The sequence below is a fragment of the Momordica charantia genome, assembly GCF_013281855.1.
Source record: "Momordica charantia cultivar OHB3-1 chromosome 4 unlocalized genomic scaffold, Mcharantia_2.0 BLBB01000004.1, whole genome shotgun sequence".
In the NCBI taxonomy this organism is placed as follows: Eukaryota; Viridiplantae; Streptophyta; class Magnoliopsida; order Cucurbitales; family Cucurbitaceae; genus Momordica; species Momordica charantia.
Window position 1 is genome coordinate 23,843,600 of NW_028275162.1, and position 21,310 is coordinate 23,864,909.

A 21,310-nucleotide genomic window follows, 5' to 3' on the forward strand; every position below is an offset into this window, starting at 1 on the left:
TAGCAAAAAAATCAGTCTCAATCTATCTTTAACTTAAATTTTTTATTCACTGTTGTACATTAAATATAAGCTCTTTTTTATTCATTTTCATTATACAAATAGAAGAATGTGATGTTGATCCTACAAAATTTAATGGTAGGTTGCGGTTTCAAACTCCACCCCACATGTTGTTAAAAAAATAATAATAATAATAATAATAATAAAACTGATTTCTAGTAAATAGAAAAGAAAATTCAAATTTAAACCATTGGAATATATTATCTAAGTGTAAGTCCACAAATGAAGCCAAGAGATAAAATTTTCCGGACGTAGTGACGATGGGATAGTTTTTGGCGGGCCATGTTGGGCATGTTTTGTATTCATACTTTTTTTAAAGGAAGACTTCGCGGATACAGACTACCCATTTTTCTATTTCTTCAATCATTATTTAGAGACAATTCAAACTCATGTAGGAATAGTGATTACTAATTAACAACTCTATATATCTAATACCAAACTATTTAATTAGTACTAATAACAATCAGGAAAACTGAAAAAAGGAAACAAGTAAATTATTTGGTTAACAATATACATACATATATATAACATGGAAATTAAAATACTAATGAAGAAAGAGATCAGGAACGAACAAGACAAGGAATCCTCCTTTTTTCCAAAAAGAAAAAGTAATAAAACAAAAAAAATATAGACAAGCTTAGCTGCAAAATTCAGCTGTGATTTAGTGGGATTATACCAAAGCATTATTCAAAGGAGATTATTACATAGTAAGATTGGGTAATTGTAGCCTTTTTTTACTCTGGATCTTTAGTTCTGATTGGACTGATACAAAACCAGCAACTCCCTTGAGATTCTGCATTCCTGCACATCAAATTCACCAAATCCAGACAACACAGAGTCAAAACTCATGAATTATTAACCCCAATTTGGCTACTCTTGAACCAAATTGATTCATCATATAGAGCCAAAAAACGTGTAGAATAAGAAATCCAAGTTCAGACTGTCACCCAAAATTCCAACCACCAAACAATTATTGCCCGACCCCTAAGTTAGTTGAATTTGAATAACAAATTGGTTTCTGTTTCATTTTGTCAGGATTGATAAACAATTCGGTTGGAGTTCTAAAATATTCGGTTCATCGAATTTTGATACCTGCTGCTCGTGCTGTTGCTACTGCCGCTGCTCGTCATGCTTCCGCCGGAGACGCTGCCCTCGCTCTCGCCGGCGGCCAGCGACGATCTCTTCCTCCACCAGTCTCTGTCCGCGCCCTTTCCAGATCCGTCCCTCACCAGCGGCGGCTTAGGAGACACTCTCGAACTGCCATTCAACCCCGAATCGTTCCCAACACTCCTCTTCTTTTTGGCCGAAATCTGGCCGAAGGGCAGCGGGAAGAACATTTTGAGGTAAAATCCGCCGCTGTCGACGCTTCTACTCCGGGTGACCAGCGCTCTGGTTTCAGCCGTCTTCTTGCTGGAGTCTCTTCTGAAGGAAGTTTCGGAGGTGGAATCGTCTCTGCTTTCAATAGAGGTATCGGGATTAGCGACGCGGTGGTACTCGACGAGATCTTTGAGAGAGAGCTCGTAGGAGGCCTCGGGCATGTTCCTGACCATCTCCATGAGCTCCTGCTGACCGCGGGCTATGGCTTGGATCCGCGAAGTTGGGGAGAGGCTCCGATTACGCGGGCGGTGAAATTGGGGGCTGCTCCGAGAATTGGAGCCCCAGAGCGTGGGGGAACAGGCTCCTGATTCGGATTGCGACTCTTCATCCACGGCCCTGAAAACGATGCCGTCTTCGGCCGCAAACTCCTGCTCTCGAGGCGCGACAGAATCTGGGCTACGGATAGGATTTCTTGGGAGTTTCGGCCTAGGATCGCCCATGGCTTTGATTTTCCTTTTTTCTTCTTTTTTTTTTTTCTCAGTGTTTTGGATTTTCTGGGGAAATGTAGAGGAAGAAACTCGAGAGAGAGAGTTGAAATGGTTTGTTTTTATGTGTGGTGCGTTTGAAGCGAGGGAGGGGGAGCGGTGGGTACAGGGGGAAGGTGGGGCTGGGGCTAGGGAGATAACTGTAAATTCGCGCCCGGTGTTTCTTGGTCTGGTCCCCTCCGGGTCAATTTCACGGTAACTTGGTCTAGTTACCGTCGGTTCGGTTGTAAAGTCCAAGGCATAGGCGTGGGATAAGAATATAAGATTAAGAATAACATCCCTCCCTTGCGCTTCACAAAAGCACATTCTTCTTAATCGCCTTTTTTACTTATTATTATTATTTTGGGAATTTCAAAATTTACAAATTTCATCGCCTTTTCCTTTTATAATAATAGGTTACAGATTTGCTAACCAAGAATAATACATCTGAATCTATAAATCTAGGAAGAGAAGTAGTAGATTCATACATACATGTTTAGATGATGTTAGTTATGAAATTTTGATAAATTTAATTATGCAACATGTATATCTATATATATGTTTTTTTTATTGAGAATAATAATATTAACGTACAACTTTTTAATTAGTTTAACTATGCTTAAATTGACCATTATGATGAGAGATGTTTATAAGTTTTATATATAATAAAATGTGTGTAACAATTTAAATATTCTTTAATAAAGGAACTTGGCTCTTTATAAAAGATAAATTCATGCCTTTTTTTTAACACGGAGAGGGAGGTACAAGGCTTTCGTTTTCTTTTTCGTTTTCTTTTTTTTTTCCAAATATTTATTCAAATGGTAGGTTGTTACTTCTTAGGGAAAAAAACAAAAATGGTAGATTGTTGTACAAGATAAAATGAGTAGAAGACTGAAAATAGAAGCATGAAAATATGAGGAGGTATCTGCAAATTTAGTTCAGAAATCTTTTGCGACAAAAAAATCTGTGAATGATATATGGGATTTTTTTTCCTTTTTTTTTTTGTATATTTATTATCGAAAGGTACAAGTGAAACAACGTGTCTAACAACTACTAAAGTTTTTAACATTATTATTGAAAAAAAAAATTGTAAATGAAAATGAAATTGTGGTTTTCTTTCTTCTTCATCCATCCTGCTACTAATTGTTTCTACATGGGTAAGCAATTATTATAATTTGTATCCACTCTCTGTAGCAAATTTTATTTCTTTTTTAGGAGAATAATTTGAGACGCGAGGATCCAACTTCCAACCTCGACATAAGGAGTATATTTAAACTATTCACATCTAGGCAAACACTTATTTTGAAATCATTTAATTTTCTCTACAAAAGAAAAAAAAATTAAAGAAATCATTGTATTTTATTGTAGAAAATAACAAAATCAAGATCGTTGAAATTGAAGGAAATCCCAAACCTAATTATAATAAAACAAATGCTTACGCACTATCTCACAAATAATGAATTTTGAAAAATAAAGAACTCTCCACTAAACGCGATAATAATAATACTAATCAAGAACTTCTAGATGGTGCGTCGGCTGTAGGCCCATTTCTTTAATATAAACCGTATTTCTCCCCTAATTTCTTTTAAATTCGATCCAAATTTTAACTTCCAATTTCATAAATTTAGATTTAAACAAGTATTTGTGATCCAAATTTTAGAGGTAAAAAGTTGTGCAACTTATTTTGTCAATTTGAGATTGGTTAGGGACATTTTAGTTCGATGAGACATGTAGATATTGATCTTTCTATTAATAATGGAAGATATTTTTACTTTCTAAAGTATAATGTATTTTACGGAGGTAGATTAAATCAATTTGAACTTTCAATTTATAAGAATGACCGTAACCCCAAATGATGTTTAAATTAGTGGATGTTGGTTTTAGTATTATTATTATTATATTTTAGTTTTTTCAACCCAATATATAAAATTTATACAGATAGTTCTTTAAATCATATATAAAGTAGGAAAAGAGACGTTAAAATAGAAAATTTGGCTTTATATTATATATATATATATATATTTATCGTGGGAATAAAAAATCGAGTAGTCAATATCGAAGTCGTTGTGAGTTGTGTGTGGGTGCATTAGGCTTCATTAATGGCTCAATCAATCGTTTTGCTGTACGTCAATCTCAAGAGGAAGAAACCAAGAATTGTAAGATGGGGGGACACCCAAAAATTCAAAAATTCAAAAAAACCAATCTTTTGATCCCCACAGCTAATGATGCATCATATTCTAAATTCTAAAGCCAATTTCTCAGCCATTTGTAAGTTATGGGATTTGCTTTTTTTGTTTATATATTCTCATTTGATTACCCAATCTTAGCTTTCTCTAATACTCAGTGTGACCAAAACTTTAGCTTGCTTTTATCATTATTGCAATGAGTAGCCTGCAGCTATAATCACTGCTGGACAAATTTGGTTTCATCATTCCTGCTTTTAACAAATTAAGCTTAAATCCTAATTTAGTCGGGTATGTTTTACTTTGATTTATTTTAGTTCCACTAATTTCAAAATGTTCATTTTGATTATTAAGAACTCGTTTGGTAACGTCTCTTTCTTCATTTTTTAAGGATGGAAAATGAATATCTTGTCTCCAATATCCAATAATTTAAGTATGGTGAGACAATTTTTTTATTTATATTTTGAAACAAATAGGAAATGGGAATAAGAAAGAAAGATTTATAATTTAGTGAGTCAAGTGTGTTAAAATTAGGATGGAAATAAATGATTTATAACTGCATTTTTCCTTACAAATTGTATGTCATTCTTACTTTTATTTAATATTTTAATTCTACGATTAATAAAAATAAAACATTAGAGTATATTTCGATAATTATTCTAAATTATTGCTATTTTGAACAATACTCAACTCATTTTGGCACCTATTTTCGATCAAAATATTGTTAATTTAAATCCTCATTTCCAATTATTGCAGTAAAGCAAAAAAAGAGATAATTATTCTAAATTAAAATACGGGAAATTATTAGTATATTTAGTCTTTAATCACTAGTTAACTAACAGTTGAATGAGTTTATTGTTGATTGATATTTAAAATTGCGTCATCTGAAATATAGGTTGGATATTTGGAAAATAGTGGCTATTAAATCATTAGAGATCCTATTAGAAGTCTAAATAAGAATTTTATGTAAAAAAAAAAATCTAAAGGATTTATTGTTGATTGATATTTAAAATTGCGTCATCTGAAATATAGGTTGGATATTTAGAAAATAGTGGCTGTTAAATCATTATTTAGATTAGAGACCCTATTAGAAGTCTAAATAAGAATTTTATGTAAAAAAGAAAAAAAAATCTAAAGAATTTATTGTTGATTGATATTTAAAATTGCGTCATCCGAAATATAGATTGGACATTCGGAAAATAGTGGCTATTAATTAATTGAGATGTCACTTTCAACCGGGAAAGATGGTCCCGATTTAACTAATTTTCACTTAAAACTAAATTTACAAGATAGATATATATGGTGCGAATATTGTGTCCATTATACTTGAATATAATTTCATAATTTCAAGATTAATATTTTTTTGTATCGTTTGATGATATAAAAGCCTATTTAAACCTAAACAAAATGAGATGTAATGTAATTGTATAAATGTATAAAATAAATATTTATTTTCAAATGTTGCATGATATTTAAATTTTATTTATTTATTTTTCCTAAATAGCACAATTAAATTAAAATCTAACTTAAATGTGATGTATAGTATACTAAGAAAATGTAAAATTATACTATATTTAGATATTATTGTATGAGAAAAGATCATACTGGATTCAGATACTGTTGAAATACTTCCTTTTACAACAAATGGGGACTTATGCGGGAAGTGTTTGTTGAGATTTGGGGAGTTCAAAGGTGCACACCATCTGTTTGACGTAATGCCTGAGGGACATTGTTTCATGGAACTACTGCGTCTCATCTAGGTTTGATGATAATGCTATCATCGTTTCCGGAAATGCAAAATTCTGGTTTTAAATCAAGTGAATATACCTTCTCCATTTTGCTGTGACTTTGTGTGTTGTACTTGTCATGGTAAGCAAATTTGTCGGTAATAAAGCCAGCGCCATCCACGTGGGCCGAGCTATGTGGCTCACAGTCACAAAGAGCGCCAAGCTCCCAAATCGGCCTACTTGCTTGGACTTGGGAATTCTCCAAGTTCAATGAGGAAGGACTTTGAAATCAAAAAGTACGATCAATAGTAAAAAGTAGATCAAAACAGTGGAGTCTATTGATTAGATGGATAACCATCTATCTAATCTCTAAATACACCTTCATTTCATTGATTCACGCAAGATCTATCCCCGTTCGAGTGCTCTACCTGTTTTCTTGTTTGAAAGGTCTTTCCTCTCTAGCTTGCTTTGCAAGAGCTTGCTCGAGAAGAGCTCTCGGTCTCCGACATTTGCTACATCAACAAAACTCATGGCAGTATGATTCAAAGTGGGGTGGATGCGAGAAATTCGTTAATTGATATGTATGAGAAAGGTGACCTCGTTGATCATATGTTTGCCATATTTTTACAATGAAATCATCTCTTGGAACTCTTTGATCTTGGGCTGCCACAGATCAGGTTTTAGAGTATTGGCACTAAATCAGTTCTTTTTAATGAGAATCATTGAGCACTCTCCTGATCAGTTCAACATTGTACCAATAGTAATCAGTGTCTTTTCTTGCCTCCAAGAGTTAGAAATTAGGTAAGCAAAATTTTGGTTCCTATTTCGAGATGGGAATTACTTCTAACAACAATGTACTCAGTGCTGCTATTGACTTGTTTTCCAAATGCAACAGCTTGGAGGATTTAGTGCAGCTTTTTGAAGATTCTACCTTCAAACGCATTAGATTTGTGTAACTAGAAATTAATAAATTAAATTCATATATGATGTATTGATTTGCTTAGTCCAAATGAGGAGTTTGTTAACTCTACAAACGTAATAAATAAAAAAACAATTTCTAATTAAGGAATCAAAGTTTATTCCCAGCATCGGCTTGGATAATAAGAAAAGAAGTATAAAAGAATTCAAGCGTTTTAGAAGCGTCTGGCTGACCTCTAGCATCAAGCTGAATTCAAATACAGAAATTCCTCGCAATCTTCTCTTTGGACGCCGACCTCTCCCGCCTTCTTCTGGAGTAATGGGGAATATCCTGAAGCATATCTCATATCTGCCTCCAATTCCAAGGATTATTATGTTAATCCGATTCAGAACGAGAATTTTGGCAATGCTTCTGATTATTGGGCAGAAATCCACACCATGGTACAGAGTTGTCCTTGACTACGGCATCGGTTTCGATTCCGATTTCTTCTTTTCCACGGATAAAAGGGACTAGGGTTTCAACACCAATCCAGTTGGACTCTCTTCAATGACTTGTATGGAGACTCCTCTTACCTCGTCCCGTATTATCATCGCCTATGATGCTACCAAAGATCGCACTGAACACGAGCTCCAGATTACGCTCAGGAACTTGTGGATGAGAGGCGACATTCTCCGTGGAGGCGATACGCTTATTGTGCTCGGAATCCTTCACAAGGTGCTTCATCCCAGTAAGTTTCTGCTGGATTTACAGCTATGGAATGTTATGTTGACAGATTAGATTAATTACTGCCTACTCTCTTCGTACAGTGGGATACCAATTGAAAGCATGCCCCGACTCGATTTTTGGATCCGGCCTTCGTGCAATGGAGGAAGAAGTTTCGAAGAAAGTAGATGCGTATATCGCCATGCTTCAGCAAAGTGCTGAGATGTGCGAAGATGGAGGGGTAATGCTTCCTCTAACTCCCCATCATCCCCATTTTTATCACGAACGCCCCTGTTTCTTCAAGGATTCTTATACTTGGATGATGATTTTGTGCAGGAAAGGAAAAAAAAAGGAGATATTCAAAAAAATTTTAGATAATTTTTTCTAATTCAAAAGGACATTTTGTTCTCTTATTCTAATATTACCTTGTTTATTTATAATTGATTTTATCAGTTATTTATTATTTAATATTAACAATTTAATTCATGTTTATTTTTTTTTCTGCCTATTAAACTTATTTATTTAGTATTTTAATTGACTAATCAATTAATTTATATTATGAAATATTAAACACTATTATTTTAATTAAGGTTTCATATTAAATAATTTAACAACAACAAATATTAGTATTACTATTTTTCCGTATAGGCTGAACCAACATTATTATATTTTTAAAAAAGCCTTAGCGCCTGTTTGGATAGAAATCCGAATTTTTTTTTTTTTCAGATTCACTCAAACGGATTCAGCGAATGTGTGTTTGGCAGGATTTTTGAGATTCGTTTTTGAAAATTGTTTTCAAATTCTGTGATTCAAACAATAGAAATTTTGAAAACGAATTTTTTATGTTTTCAGTGTTTTCAAATTCAGAATTTGAAATTTTAAGTTGCAGATTTACATAAAAAATGATGAAAACTTTGATCAATATATTATTCATATTATAAACTCATTTTATGTATTTTAAAATTAAAACAGGTAAAATATAAGACATTCTAAATTATATAACCTTGCAAAATAATAATTACATAAAATTTATTAGAAAATGTTAATAAATTAATTAATATAAAATTAGATTAAAATAAAATTTAGTTTGTAACTACCCTAGTTTACAAATATATTATTAAACACACATTGAACAATCTTTTAAATTGAGATTCAATTATCAAATCTGCTAACAAACATATATCTTTCATTGAATCCCTTGTCTTCAAATTTATGTTTTCTGATCACCAACCAAACACACTCTTATATATTCTTTTATAGGTTAGTAATTTATTAAATATTGATTTTTTGTGCATCCAATAAAATATTTAATATGTCAAAACGAACATAGTGATAATTGATATATAACTCCAACAAGAGATTGTGAGTTCGAATCCCCTCCCCAACATATTGTACTAAAAAAATGTTTAATATTTCATAGATTTAAATCTTACACATTTTATATAGATATTTTTTTTTTTAGTACAATACTGTATTCACACCCACAAATTTTTGGTGGGGATATATGCTTTTTCTTACTAGTACGATGGTTGATTGAATTCTTCTGCAATTAAGTTGAATTATTAATTATACTGTAATAAACTCCTATTTGAGTACGTCCACTAAGATTTAGAATTTACTAATTCACCTTTGATTACTTGTTAATTGCTATGGAACAACCGGAAACATTAAAACTAGCACTTAAATTTAAACAGTTCAACAAGCTTATCAGCTTTTATTGTAAGAAACTGCAAATAAATGCTGCTCTGTTGCTTCAATATTTGTTTTTAGTTTTACTTGTAAAAAGAAATTGTTCTTTCTTACCGTTGAATAACAGTTCAGAATCTGAATGAATGACTGCAGTTCTCAGTTCTTAATTTTATAATTGTTCAGGGTGGCTCATTGATCCAAAGGAATTAGGGTTAATTAGGAGTGAATGAGTTCAAATCCTGATGGCTACCTACTATAGGAATTAGTAATTTTTATGCGTTTCTCGGCACCTCATGAGATTAGTCTAAGTGCACGTAAGCAGGCCCGAACACCCACGATATAAAAAAATAATAATAATAAATAAAATAATCACTACAGTTCTTAGGTTTATAATTGTTTATTCCCACTCTATTGGTTGACGGTCTATTAATACACAGGTCAGCATTGAAGTCAGAATCACTGCTGGTTTCCCTATTAAGCATGTTATTATACAAGAGATTATGGTCTTTAACGCGAGTTGGGTTATACTTGACAGGTATGGCAGTTTCTCAAAAATAATTACTTATGCAATCTGCCGTCTTATTTTAGCTAGCGTTCTGTCTAATTGCCGATGTTTCTATTTTACAAAGGAAGTCTACTTCTGCTGCATGTTTTCTTCTCCTAACCATGTTTTGTTTTCATACCTTATCCCTCACCATTAGGTTGCTTTAGTGGTCATCGGAACCAATAAAAAAGAGTTTTAGGAGGCATAGGTTCAAATCATGGTGACCCTACCTAAGATTTAACATCCTTTAAGTTTTAGTTGACAGCCAAATGTAGTAGGATTGGTGTAAAATTAGTTGTGGTGTACGTAAGCTAGCCTGAACACTCATGAAAAAAATTTGGAGATAATGAACATGGTGAATATTCTTGGTCAGCATCTAAACAAAAAAGAAAACTTTTGTGATATTCGTGGTCAACCTAGTAAATGAACAATCCTAATAAAATGGTAATTTAGTAAGTTTTGACCATTTGTCTTAATTTATTTTGAATATTTAATAGTGAAGAACTGTTTGCACGTGAGAAGTGCTTAAACTAACTCACATTCCCCAGCAAACTGCTCCTTAGAAAATAATCTTGGTCAACATAGTAAATGAAGAAGATCAATAAGAAAATAATAATATGGTATGTCTCTGACCATTTGTTTTAATTTATTTTGAACATTTAATAATGAACTGTGACATGAAGTTCTTGAACTCACATTCTCCAGCAAATGGAGTGCAGTATACTTGAAATGAAAAGTAGGAAGAAGATTTTAAAGTACGGGAGATTAATACTGATCTTCTGGTATTTTGGATGGGGCAGCTTCAAATAAAATGCTTCAGTCTTCACTTGGTCGTGATAGAGTGATAATGATTGCATAAATTTACGAGTCAAATTTTTTGATCTCATGTGCATGTAATGCAACTGTACAGCATATTTCTCGAACATAATTATTTCATCATTATTCTTGGAGTGCAGTTGTGAATACTGAGTGCTGGAACACAATTGAAACTTGGGTTTCTAAATGCTCATTTCATTTAATGTACATATAGTTTCTGTTTGCTGCTAGGAACCACCATAATAACCAATTTTATATCCTTGCATGTTTCCTCGTGTGCCCTCCTCAAATTGCTGAATTTCTGTTTTGGCTTGTATGATAACTAATAACTTGCAAACTTTAACAGGCATCTTCGACGGGATGAGAGCTTTTACCTTAGACATTTATCTTGCAAGGTTGCTGTAATCTATGATAACTTGTCTGTGAGAGTTTTGAGAAATAAGGTTACAACTGCGGTCGATAAACTAGAACATAAATTGTTTTACTCTAAATCCATGTCCATTCCATCATCCGATAGTGAAAGCTTGAGGGATAGTGAGCAGACTGTTCTCTCCATCAAAAGCTTCTCAATGCAAAGCAGTTCTCAGGAAAGTTCATATGCACAGAGCAACTGTACCAGTTCATCTAGTAGCATGTCTAGAGAGGCGTTGGATCCTGAGCGGTCTTCTCAGCAAGAAAAAGTAGGTAAGGAAGCAATGACAAGCAAAAAAAAAAAAGAAAAAAGGCGCCAAAAATGGCTGAGCATGATGTTCTTTGCATGAATACAGTGGGTTTCTAGCCTCTATCAAACCTATTGCATTCTAATCGTCATTGGTTGAAGCTTGAAAACTTGTTTTGGTTCTCACATCTTGCCAAGCTGAAGAATACAAAATTTTGTAGAGATCATTCGTTACCCCTGGTGTTTGCATTTCACTTCTGCTATATAAACACCTTTGAGATGCTGGTTGTGGTAATGCTGATTGGTGAAGGCTATGAAAAGAAAATTGTTTCAAACAAATATTACTTTATGTCGTTTTCTAATTATATATTTTGCAAACTATTCCACAAAGTTTCACTGCTATCTTAATTTCAGGTACTTGGCTATCAATTAAAAATTAAAATTTTCTTATAGGTACGGATTCCAGAGAGCAGAAAATTTATGCAACTGCTTCCCAGATTGTCCAATGTCCGAATAAGGACGTCTTTCAACAGAAACATTCAGAAGCACCGATTCTATGTTCAGTTTGTGGGACGAGGTCTGAGTTGTATATGAAGGATACCATGAAATTTAGCTATTCTGACATTCAGCGAGCGACTGCCGATTTTTCAGCAGCAAACTTATTAGGAGAGGGTGGTTATGGTCATGTATTTAAGGGTGAACTCAAAGATGGACAACTCATTGCAGCAAAAGTACGGAAAGAAGCAAGTGCACAAGGATTTGTAGAATTTCATTCTGAGATACAAGTCCTGAGTTTTGCTCGTCACAAGAACATAGTGATGCTGTTAGGTTATAGTAGCAAGGAAAACTTAAATGTTTTGGTGTATGAATATATTTGCAACGGGTCTCTTGATTTTCACTTGTTTGGTGAGTAGCTTGAAACTCATTGATTCAATTCATCTTGTTTTGATCTTTGAATGACTTTTTTTTTTTAAATAATGCGATTTACAATAGTCTAAATTTTGTTTTTCCCTCTATTAATATTTTCTTTGGCAATTAAATAGGTAAGACAAACACAGTTCTTGAATTACATCAAAGATATGGCATTGCCATTGGAATTGCTAAGGGACTGCGTTTTCTGCATGAAGAATGTCGTGGAGGTCCTGTAATACATAGAGATGTCCGTCCAAGCAACATACTGCTCACACATGATTTTGTTCCTATGGTAATAATCGCATCCTTTTTTGTCTTAATTTACAGGCTTTTCAAGGCTTGGACATGCAACCATAAATGTTAAATTATTCCAGCTTTCTAGAAAGAATGTGGTAGATTTTTGTCCATCGGACTTGTATTTCTCTATCTTCATCCTGATCCTTGTGATGTAGTCCCTTTGTCCTTGACATTACTTCGATGATGGATTTTTTTTGTATGTTGAGTTGAGATGGAAATCTAGTTATCCGACGAATTGAAATTTTTGGTCAGAAAAAGTTCATCTTTTGTGAGGTTTTTGGGCAAGAAATAAACAATATACAAGTTTAAACAGTTGAAAATTTAATTTCAGGGAAGTAGCATCCAGCACTTCTGATTTATGTAGGGTCAACACCTTATCATCTGGATTATAAACGTGGTTCTTCTACTTCTCTCATTGTTGTAAGTAGGAATGGAGCACTATTATTGAAGTATTGATCGACCAAGTTCCTACCACTTTTCAGATAATTCCTTGTATAGAATAGCTTCTAGTTATCAAATGTGTCGAAATCTGTACTCACTGAGAAAGGGAGTAAGGCTATGTGTCAGGATGTCAAAGTTAGACTGTCAATTGAAAGTTGAGTCCAATTTTGTTCGAGCTATCGGGTAAGAAGTATAATTCTGTAATAATAGAACAAGAAAGATATCAGTTTTTCATCTTCCCGTAAAATTTCAACACCGAGACTATTCCATAGCTAATTGACGTTCCATATAGATCACCTTTTCTTGACTTGGTTTCGTATTCCATTTGTTGGAGTTGGAGTTTCAAAGTTACAGTCCCCTTTAATTTTCATTGAGAGCTTTATGTAGGATGTTTTTGCTGCCATATAATCACCTGCACCCTTTGCAAGACTTGGGGAGGGGAGGGATGTAGTGTGAAGATCATCGCAGTTAATATGAACTGCACCCTTTTCTTTTTTTGGTTGTCTACTCAGTTAGGTGATTTTGGCTTGGCCAAATGGAAGACAAAAGATGATACTTCGCATACAAGGATACTCGGCACATTTGGGTCAGCTCTTATGTTTAATAGTTGACTTTTTCACTCTATTTCTGGTGTTTCTAACCATCTGTTTGGGTTTTTGTAGATATGTCGCACCAGAATATGCAGAAAATGGCATTCTCTCAGTAAGAACGGATGTATACGCATTTGGAATTGTGTTACTACAATTAATATCTGGACGTAAGGTGTTTGACATGAAGGATGATGTGCAGGGACAGTCTCTACGAGAGTGGGTGAGTATTCTGTTTCAAGGATTTTTCACTTGTTAATTTTTATTGAGTTTTCTGATGGGTCTCTTTGGAAATGGTTATTAGTTTAGGTGGTTGATTTGTTATAATGGGAGGTTATTGTTGGGATATGAACACAGTCCCATATCAATTAGAAGTGGGCCGGAGGGATCCTTGGTATTCGTAACATCTCCATTCGTACGAGGTATTTTAAATATAGAAAATATGGAAAGATAATCCCAACTGCTAGGGGCAGAAGAATAATAGTCAGAGAGTTGGGAGAGTAACAGATAAGTAGATATTGAGTGAGGGAACTTAGCCTCTTGCTGCTTAGCAAGTCTGGATTTTTGTTCTTTTATTAGCAAAATAGCATACTTTCATGATTTTCTGTATCAAATTGTGGTGTCTATAAATTGGTGTCAAAGCAAGTTCATCCTTTAGAAATGGATCCAGGTTTTTGGAAAAAGTTGCTGGAAATAAGCAGTATAACAGTGAAGTCGATGAGTATTTTTTAATCGAACCGATTCTTTTCCCTTAAATTTTCAGGCTGAACCGTTAATTGAGAACTTAGCATTACACGAACTGATTGATTCTCGAGTAGGAAAGACATACGACACATATGAATTGTACCTCATGGCCAGAACTGCATACTTATGCGTGCAAATGAGCCCTGAGAATCGTCCATCAATGGGAGAGGTAACTAAACTAGAGTTTCATAATAACATAAGCTTACAACTGATGAACTACTGTTTGTCTTATCTACTTTAGAGTTTAGTCATCAATATTATTGTATAATTGTTCCTTGATCTTCCTTCTCATAATTAGGACGGCGTTTATAATTGATTACTCCCATTGTTTTATATGTTAATATATCAAATCACATGCTAATATAAAGTTTTATTAGGTTGTGCGCCTTCTTGAAGGGGAAAATGATCATTTTCACTATCTTGGGGAGAAGCTAGTACCTCGTTATACTAAGTAAATGTAGTGGTGTGTTTTTGCTGTGTTTTTGCTTTTTCTCACTTTCTTGTAATAGAGGAACTAGTTTGTTTGCTATAGAATGAAAGAATGTAGCTTCAAAATTTGGGAAAATATCATTTTCATTGTCAAAATCCCATATTGACTGGATAAGAGAAAAATCACGAGTATAAAAATAAGGGACAATATCACTTGATACAAGATCTTTTTGATGAAACAAAAAACAAAACCATGTAAAATTGAGAAACGGAGGAGTTGATATCCCTAGATGCATTATTTATTATATTATATAGTTGCAGTATTCGTTGTCTTCATTCCTTTCTCCAGATCATTTTCATACAAACATGTAAAATAAATTTGTTTTGGACGTATTACTTTGTAATTGCAACCATTAGAAATATGATTTAGTTTTTTCGTCCATTTTTTCGAATATTTACTTTGAGTGATTTAAGATTTCAAACGTTAACAAACTTAAATTGGTTATGTTTTTTCTTGCTACTTTAAAGCTTTATTATAGTATTGTATATTTCATTAAATTATTATTATTAATTTTTTTTTGAAGACCATTAATTTTTTCTACGACAACACAATCTTTGATAATCAATAATGTATTTAAACATAATTAAGATTTTAACTCACGTTCTAAATGAAGATTCTACAAAAACAATAGTAACTATTTTACACCATATTGCTTTTATAATAACAAATCAATGAGTAGTTCTCAACAAATTATCAAAATTTGATGTGACATACTTGTAAATAATATCTAAAATGACCAACAAAATCACTATCAGTTGCTCGTGTTTATAAAAATTAGAGATAATATTTATGAAAAGAAGGTTGCACTAATTCTAATTATTACTTAAAAAGCCAATATTTTGTAATTTTTACTTGGTTTAATCAATATTTTGCAATGATGAACATCACCGTGTGCCACGTGACGAGATTCGAAGGCTACTTCGAAAAATAGAGTAACATTTTTCTCTTTTAAATATCTAAATTGTAAAATTAAAAAAAAAGCCAAACAAAAAAAAAATAAAAAAAAGAGAGAAAAAATCCACTCAGAAATTTGAATAAATAAAAAGTTAGTGACATTTAAAAAAAAAGTCGAAGCATTGAATAAAGGTTCAATCTAACCATCGAGGTTGTACATTATTTTTACATTTTTCAGTTAGGTCGAAACATCGAGCAAAAGAAATTTGAATAGATGCGTCAGAATTAAAATTCGACACCAAATTTATAACTGTGCGTGTCCATGCATCACAAGAGCAAAAGACTGTGCCGTTATGCGAAGGATTGGAGTTCAAGCTGTTGGTTAGATACATGGGTGTGACTGCCGCCTCAATACTCAATCGCCTTCTTTCCCGAAAGAATCTGAGCGCCAAAATCGAACCCACCGGAGACGAAGCCACCACCACAATCCTCAATCACCTGAAAGAGGGCCGCCTTCGAAAAGCTGTCTCGTTCCTGTTTGATTCCCCATTCCCCTTTCCTCATCCTTTATACGCCCGCCTCTTCCAAATTTGCTCCTCCACTCGCGCGCTTGTTGAGGCTCGAAAGGTCGAGTCTCATTTGGTTACGTTTTGCCCCACGCCGCCCATTTTCCTGTTGAATCGGGCCATTGAAGCCTATGGTAAATGTGGGTGTTTGGAGGATGCGCGGGAGTTGTTCGAGGAAATGCCTCAGAGAGATGGGGGGTCGTGGAATGCGATGATAACAGCATATACCCAGAATGGGTATGCTTTGGAAGCATTGTATTTGTTTTCGGATATGAATAAATCTGGCGTTCGTGCTACTGAGATAACTTTAGCCAGTATCCTTGGGTCTTGCGGTGTTGCATTGGCTCTTCACTTTTCGAGGCAAATTCACGGGCATATTGTGAAATCTGGCTTCCTTGGCAACGTAATTCTCGAGAGTTCTCTTGTTGATGTCTATGGAAAGTGCAGGCTTATGAATGATGCACGCAGCATGTTTGATGAAATTCAGAATCGCAATGATGTTTCCTGGAATGTGATTGTTAGGCGCTATCTTGAGGTGGGCAATGGAAAAGAGGCAGTGTCAATGTTTTACCAAATGTTCCGAGAAGCAGTGATGCCATTGAGTTTTACCTTTTCCAATGCTCTGATTGCTTGTTCAAGTATGGCAGCACTTGTACAAGGTATGCAAATTCATGGTGTTGTAGTTAAAGTAGGTTTTGAAGAGGATGATGTTATTTCGAGCTCTTTAATTGACATGTATGTGAAGTGTGGAACATTAGAAAATGCTCACCAAGTATTTAACCAGCCCAATTCAAGTAATCTGATTTCTTGGACTTCAATGTTATATGGATACGCAATGTCTGGGGAAGTTCCAAAAGCTAGGGAGCTTTTCAATGAAATGCCTGAACGCAATGTGATTTCATGGAATGCTATGTTGGCTGGATATGTTCATTCCGCTCAATGGGAAGAGGCGTTAGACTTTGTCCATTTGATGCGCAGTTCGATTAAGGAAATTGATCATGTAACTCTTCGCCTGATACTGAATGTGTGTACTGGCCTTTTAGATGTTGCAAGAGGAAAGCAAGTCCATGGTTTTGTCTATAGAATTGGTTTCTATGCTAATCTATATATTGGTAATGCTCTTCTTGACATGTATGGTAAATGTGGGAGCTTGAAAAGCGCCAGACTTTGGTTTTACCAAATGAGTCAATGGCGGGATGACGTTTCCTGGAATGCTTTGCTCACGAGCTATGCTCGTCACGGCATGAGTGAACAGGCCATGACGATTTTCGCAGAGATGCAATGGGAAACAGCTCCTAGTAAATTCACTTTTGCAACTCTTTTAGGAGCCTGCGCAAACACTTTTGCAATAGAGCAAGGCAAGCAAATCCATGGCTTCATGGTTAGGAATAATTATGAGATAGACATTGTAGTTAGCGGAGCTTTAGTTGACATGTACTGCAAATGCCGCAAAGTTGAGTACGCTCTCAAGGTTTTTGAAAATGTAGCTTCCCGTGATGTGATTCTGTGGAACTCCATAATTTTAGGATGTTGCCACAACAGAAGGGGTATGATAGTAATCGAGTTATTTCGATTGATGGTGATGGAGGAAGGTCTGAAACCAGACCATGTGACCTTTCAAGGTATTTTGCTTGCTTGTGTATATGAAAATCTCGTTGAATTGGGGAGGCAGTATTTTGATTCAATGAGTGATAAGTTCTGTATCATACCTCGATTGGAGCACTATGAGTGCATGATCGAGCTCTATGGTCGACATGGAACCATGGACGAACTCGAAAATTTTATCAACAATATGCCCTTTGATCCCACTGTCCCAATGCTAGAAAGAATCCTAGAAGCATGTAGAAAACACGGAAACTCGAAGTTGGGAGAATGGGTAGCCGTACGACTTAATGAGCGGAATCTTTTGTGAAATCATGACATAAAAACGGAAACTCGAAGTTGGGAGAACGGGTAGCCATACGACTTAATGGGCGGAATCTTTTGTGAAATCATGGCATAAAAACGGAAACTCGAAGTTGGGAGAACGGGTAGCCATACGACTTAATGAGCGGAATCTTTTGTGAAATCATGACAGAAACAAAGAAGATCCGCTTTCTCAATTCATGGTTAGGAGCCACTGTGGAAGCTAGAGAGTGACTTTAAGGTTGCATACAATGAGAAGTTGTCTCTCATTCATTACAAGATCTATTTTTTTGGCAACCTGCTCGATAATGTCAGCTATCAAAGAGGGATCCAGATCCAAGAGTTGAATGAGAATAGACCAAGAAGTTATTTCTCACTACAACATCCAGTTTCCGCCATTGGCCATTGAAGAGTAATTCATGTTCAAGATATCAATGACTGTTATAATCCTCATCAAGTAAAGTCATTCACTTACTAAGCTGTCAATGCTTGTTTAAATGGGGAAATTATAGAGCGAATCCGTCGAGGTGTTGTTATTGGTCGAAACATGCTGGAGAAAGATAAGCTACGTTGTCAAAACAACAATAACAACAGACTTGGTGATACCCTGCGTTTCTGCTTGAAGGTTCAGCTGTTTTAGTTGCCTTGGCTGATATATGGGCAGGAAATGAGCTGATTCTTTATTCTCTAACATAGCTATCTTCAAATGAATAGATTATGTGATCTGATAAAAAATGAGATGATAACAAATCATGACAGATACTTTGCTGACTGAAACACATTACTTGGGTACTATGGACTGACGACATGTATTTAAGGGTGACTGCCAATTTTTCAGCAGCAAACTTATTAGGAGAGGGTGGTTATGGTCATGTATTTAAGGGTGAACTCAAAGATGGACAACTCATTGCAGCAAAAGTACGGAAAGAAGCAAGTGCACAAGGATTTGTAGAATTTCATTCTGAGATACAAGTTCTGAGTTTTGCTCGTCACAAGAACATAGTGATGCTGTTAGGATATGGTAGCAAGGAGAACTTAAATGTTTTGGTGTATGAATATATTTGCAACAGGTCTCTTGATTTTCACTTGTTTGGTGAGTAGCTTGTTGGCAGAGACTGCCCTGGTCTTTTTTTTCCTGAAATCTACCCATCCTTGCCAATCCCCACTTCGGCTACCTGCTGCCGAAGTTTAAAGACAATAGGCATTCGCTCCTGTTTTTTTATTTCAATGATGAAAATCTCACGCTATGGTGTCTGTGGCTGAGAGTTAGGCGACCAGATTATCTGAAGTGGAAGAGCAACTGAGGTGCATACTACATGGGTGTGAGGATGACGAAAAGCAGCTTGCGCCAGCTCTGCAGGATCCCACCCCGTTGGATGGAGGCTCCACCTGTTTTTTTTTTTTTGCTGATAGGGATTAACAACTGAAATGGATTAGCCTCCATCTCTCATGCCTGAACTTCCACAGTTGACTATTGTAAATGTTTTTAAAAACTATATTAAAAAAACAAAGGAACATATAGGTGAATGATTCTATCAATATAAATTCCTTCATTCTTCCTTTAAGAAGTACAGTAAATGATTGCAAATCTATATAAGTAGCACATTCATTACGTGGATTGCTGCATCCTTCATCCTTGATATTGAAGCAGAGGGAGAAGGATGATGGAATGTCTTCAGGCTTGCAATTTGATGAAGTGAGTGGGGTGAGTTTCAAAATTATACCAACTGCTCAGGTATTATTCTTGGGCTTAGAAATACTGTATAATTGAGGTATTTCAACCACTTTAATTTTAAGTTAACCGTAGATTCCGTTTTCATGTAATGTAAAACCAATTTCTTCAGTTTATTAATCATGTTGGTTGTCGAAAGTGTAGATGCGGCAACAACTAAGAATAAAGCGTAGCATGTGGCCGCAACAGCAGTAGCTTGGTGGCATGGCATCTTCCATTTCCTTTATTGTCCTCTTCGAAGGCATATTTTATTAAGGTCTGGAAGACTAATTTTATGTATTCTCCCTAATTTGTTTGGAGCTTCGCTCAAGTCCCTAAAAAATTATTGTTTAAAAGGGTTCAAAGCCTCCTCACTTTCTTAGTAATCTTTCGAGCCTAAAACGTTGATACTGTAATAATGTTTTGCTTTAAAAAGCAATTACCGTAGGTCAACAAAATGCTGTACCTCTTGAATTTTGGTCATAAATTGTTTTCTTTTGCTGGACTATAGCATAACCATTGAATTTTACAGAATAAAAATGTTGTGTGTTCCAGAAAGATCATGGGCAGGAGTTGAAGTTGCAGTTTGTTTCCTACTCGAAGAATATTTCTGAAAGGTAAGCTGGCTTTTCTTCGCAGGCTAGAAAAAGTTTTAGTTTCTTCACATTAACATCATTGCATTTGTGTAATGTAATCCATTGGCACATGAATGAGAGCCGACTTCATTTTTTTAATCAAAAGAACTTGCAACCCGAGTTTTCTTATGGTTCTTTCTGTCTGTTGCTGCTGATTTCAGGAACTGAAAAAATAACATGCCAGAAAACAAAATCAAATCAACCTGCTGATCATAATTTCAGAAAGTCCAACCTCTACAGGTAAACTGAATGTTTTATTTTGCGAGAAAGGATCCTAGCATGCGAATTGAAAATATAGATTCTGTTATTTCACCGCACCAATTTCTAATTTTCTATGGTGAGTAATGGATTTACGTGTGAAATTGAAACACCTCTGATTATGAATGTTTACCTAATTAACAAACAAACAAAGAAATTTTACGTGCCGCCTCAAATAATAAGATCACAAAATGCAACCAACAGAGATTGATAACTCGGCCAAATCTAGTCTAGCAGGGGGTAGAATACTGGAAACATATAGTATTTATTTAATCAGGAAATGGACAAAACTATAGTTTATTAAATTTATTAGTGCCTTTAGGCCTTAGATACCTAAAAGCCACAACCTACTCAATAATTGCCTACCAGAAACTAGCCAAAGGAAAAAGAAACCTAAAACAAAATAATTTCAAAACATCAATCATGGAAGCTGAGATATGAGAATAAGAGAATGAACAGAGACCAAAATGAGTGCAGAATTCAATCATTCATGGAGATGGAGGTGCAGACAGTATATATTTTTTTGATGGGTTAAAGCGAAAATGTTTGGCAGACGATCAAGACAGGTGTAGCAAGGATGTGATAGAAAGTACCCCTGATTTTAGAAAAAAGTTGATGCCTTGCCTAAAAGCATCAAATTGAATAAAATGAATGGCTATAGTAAAAAGATGGTTGCGAACTCTCCCAGGGCAGCTAAGTTGGTAAGAGTTTGAGATTTTTTTTGTCATATTGAT

The 21,310-nt window shown here is 34.9% G+C and overlaps 4 protein-coding genes across 6 annotated transcripts; 3 read left to right on the plus strand and 1 right to left on the minus strand.

Moving 5' to 3' along the window:
- Nucleotides 1-530: 530 nt before the first annotated feature.
- Nucleotides 531-1,995, minus strand: LOC148212046 (uncharacterized). The gene is made up of 2 exons (XM_088123051.1): nt 1,150-1,995; nt 531-858 (listed from the first exon to the last, which is right to left on the minus strand). The coding sequence occupies exons 1-2, from the start codon at nt 1,872-1,874 to the stop codon at nt 792-794; spliced, it is 792 nt and encodes a 263-aa protein (XP_087979177.1). The 5' UTR covers nt 1,875-1,995; the 3' UTR covers nt 531-791.
- A 3,699-nt stretch (nt 1,996-5,694) lies between these two features.
- LOC111011855 (putative serine/threonine-protein kinase PBL8) lies at nt 5,695-14,882 on the plus strand. Its single transcript, XM_022285777.2, has 10 exons — nt 5,695-7,454; nt 7,534-7,670; nt 9,556-9,653; nt 10,825-11,162; nt 11,590-12,042; nt 12,180-12,340; nt 13,299-13,372; nt 13,449-13,596; nt 14,137-14,286; nt 14,495-14,882. The coding sequence occupies exons 1-10, from the start codon at nt 7,274-7,276 to the stop codon at nt 14,570-14,572; spliced, it is 1,818 nt and encodes a 605-aa protein (XP_022141469.1). The 5' UTR covers nt 5,695-7,273; the 3' UTR covers nt 14,573-14,882.
- Nucleotides 14,883-15,696: 814 nt separating this feature from the next.
- Nucleotides 15,697-19,960, plus strand: LOC111011852 (Tetratricopeptide repeat (TPR)-like superfamily protein). Of its 3 annotated transcripts, none has more exons than XM_088123054.1 (2): nt 15,697-19,744; nt 19,849-19,960. In XM_088123054.1, exon 1 carries the CDS (start codon nt 15,892-15,894, stop codon nt 17,977-17,979), a length of 2,088 nt encoding a protein of 695 aa, XP_087979180.1. In that variant the 5' UTR covers nt 15,697-15,891; the 3' UTR covers nt 17,980-19,744; nt 19,849-19,960. The 3 variants fall into 3 exon arrangements, with proteins under 3 accessions (XP_087979180.1, XP_022141462.1, XP_022141463.1); XM_022285770.2 differs by having other exon boundaries at nt 15,697-19,707; XM_022285771.2 differs by having other exon boundaries at nt 15,697-19,677.
- Nucleotides 18,780-20,486, plus strand: LOC111011961 (inactive protein kinase SELMODRAFT_444075). The gene is made up of 4 exons (XM_022285967.1): nt 18,780-19,065; nt 19,574-19,707; nt 20,239-20,300; nt 20,480-20,486. The coding sequence occupies exons 1-4, from the start codon at nt 18,780-18,782 to the stop codon at nt 20,484-20,486; spliced, it is 489 nt and encodes a 162-aa protein (XP_022141659.1).
- Nucleotides 20,487-21,310: the final 824 nt, after the last annotated feature.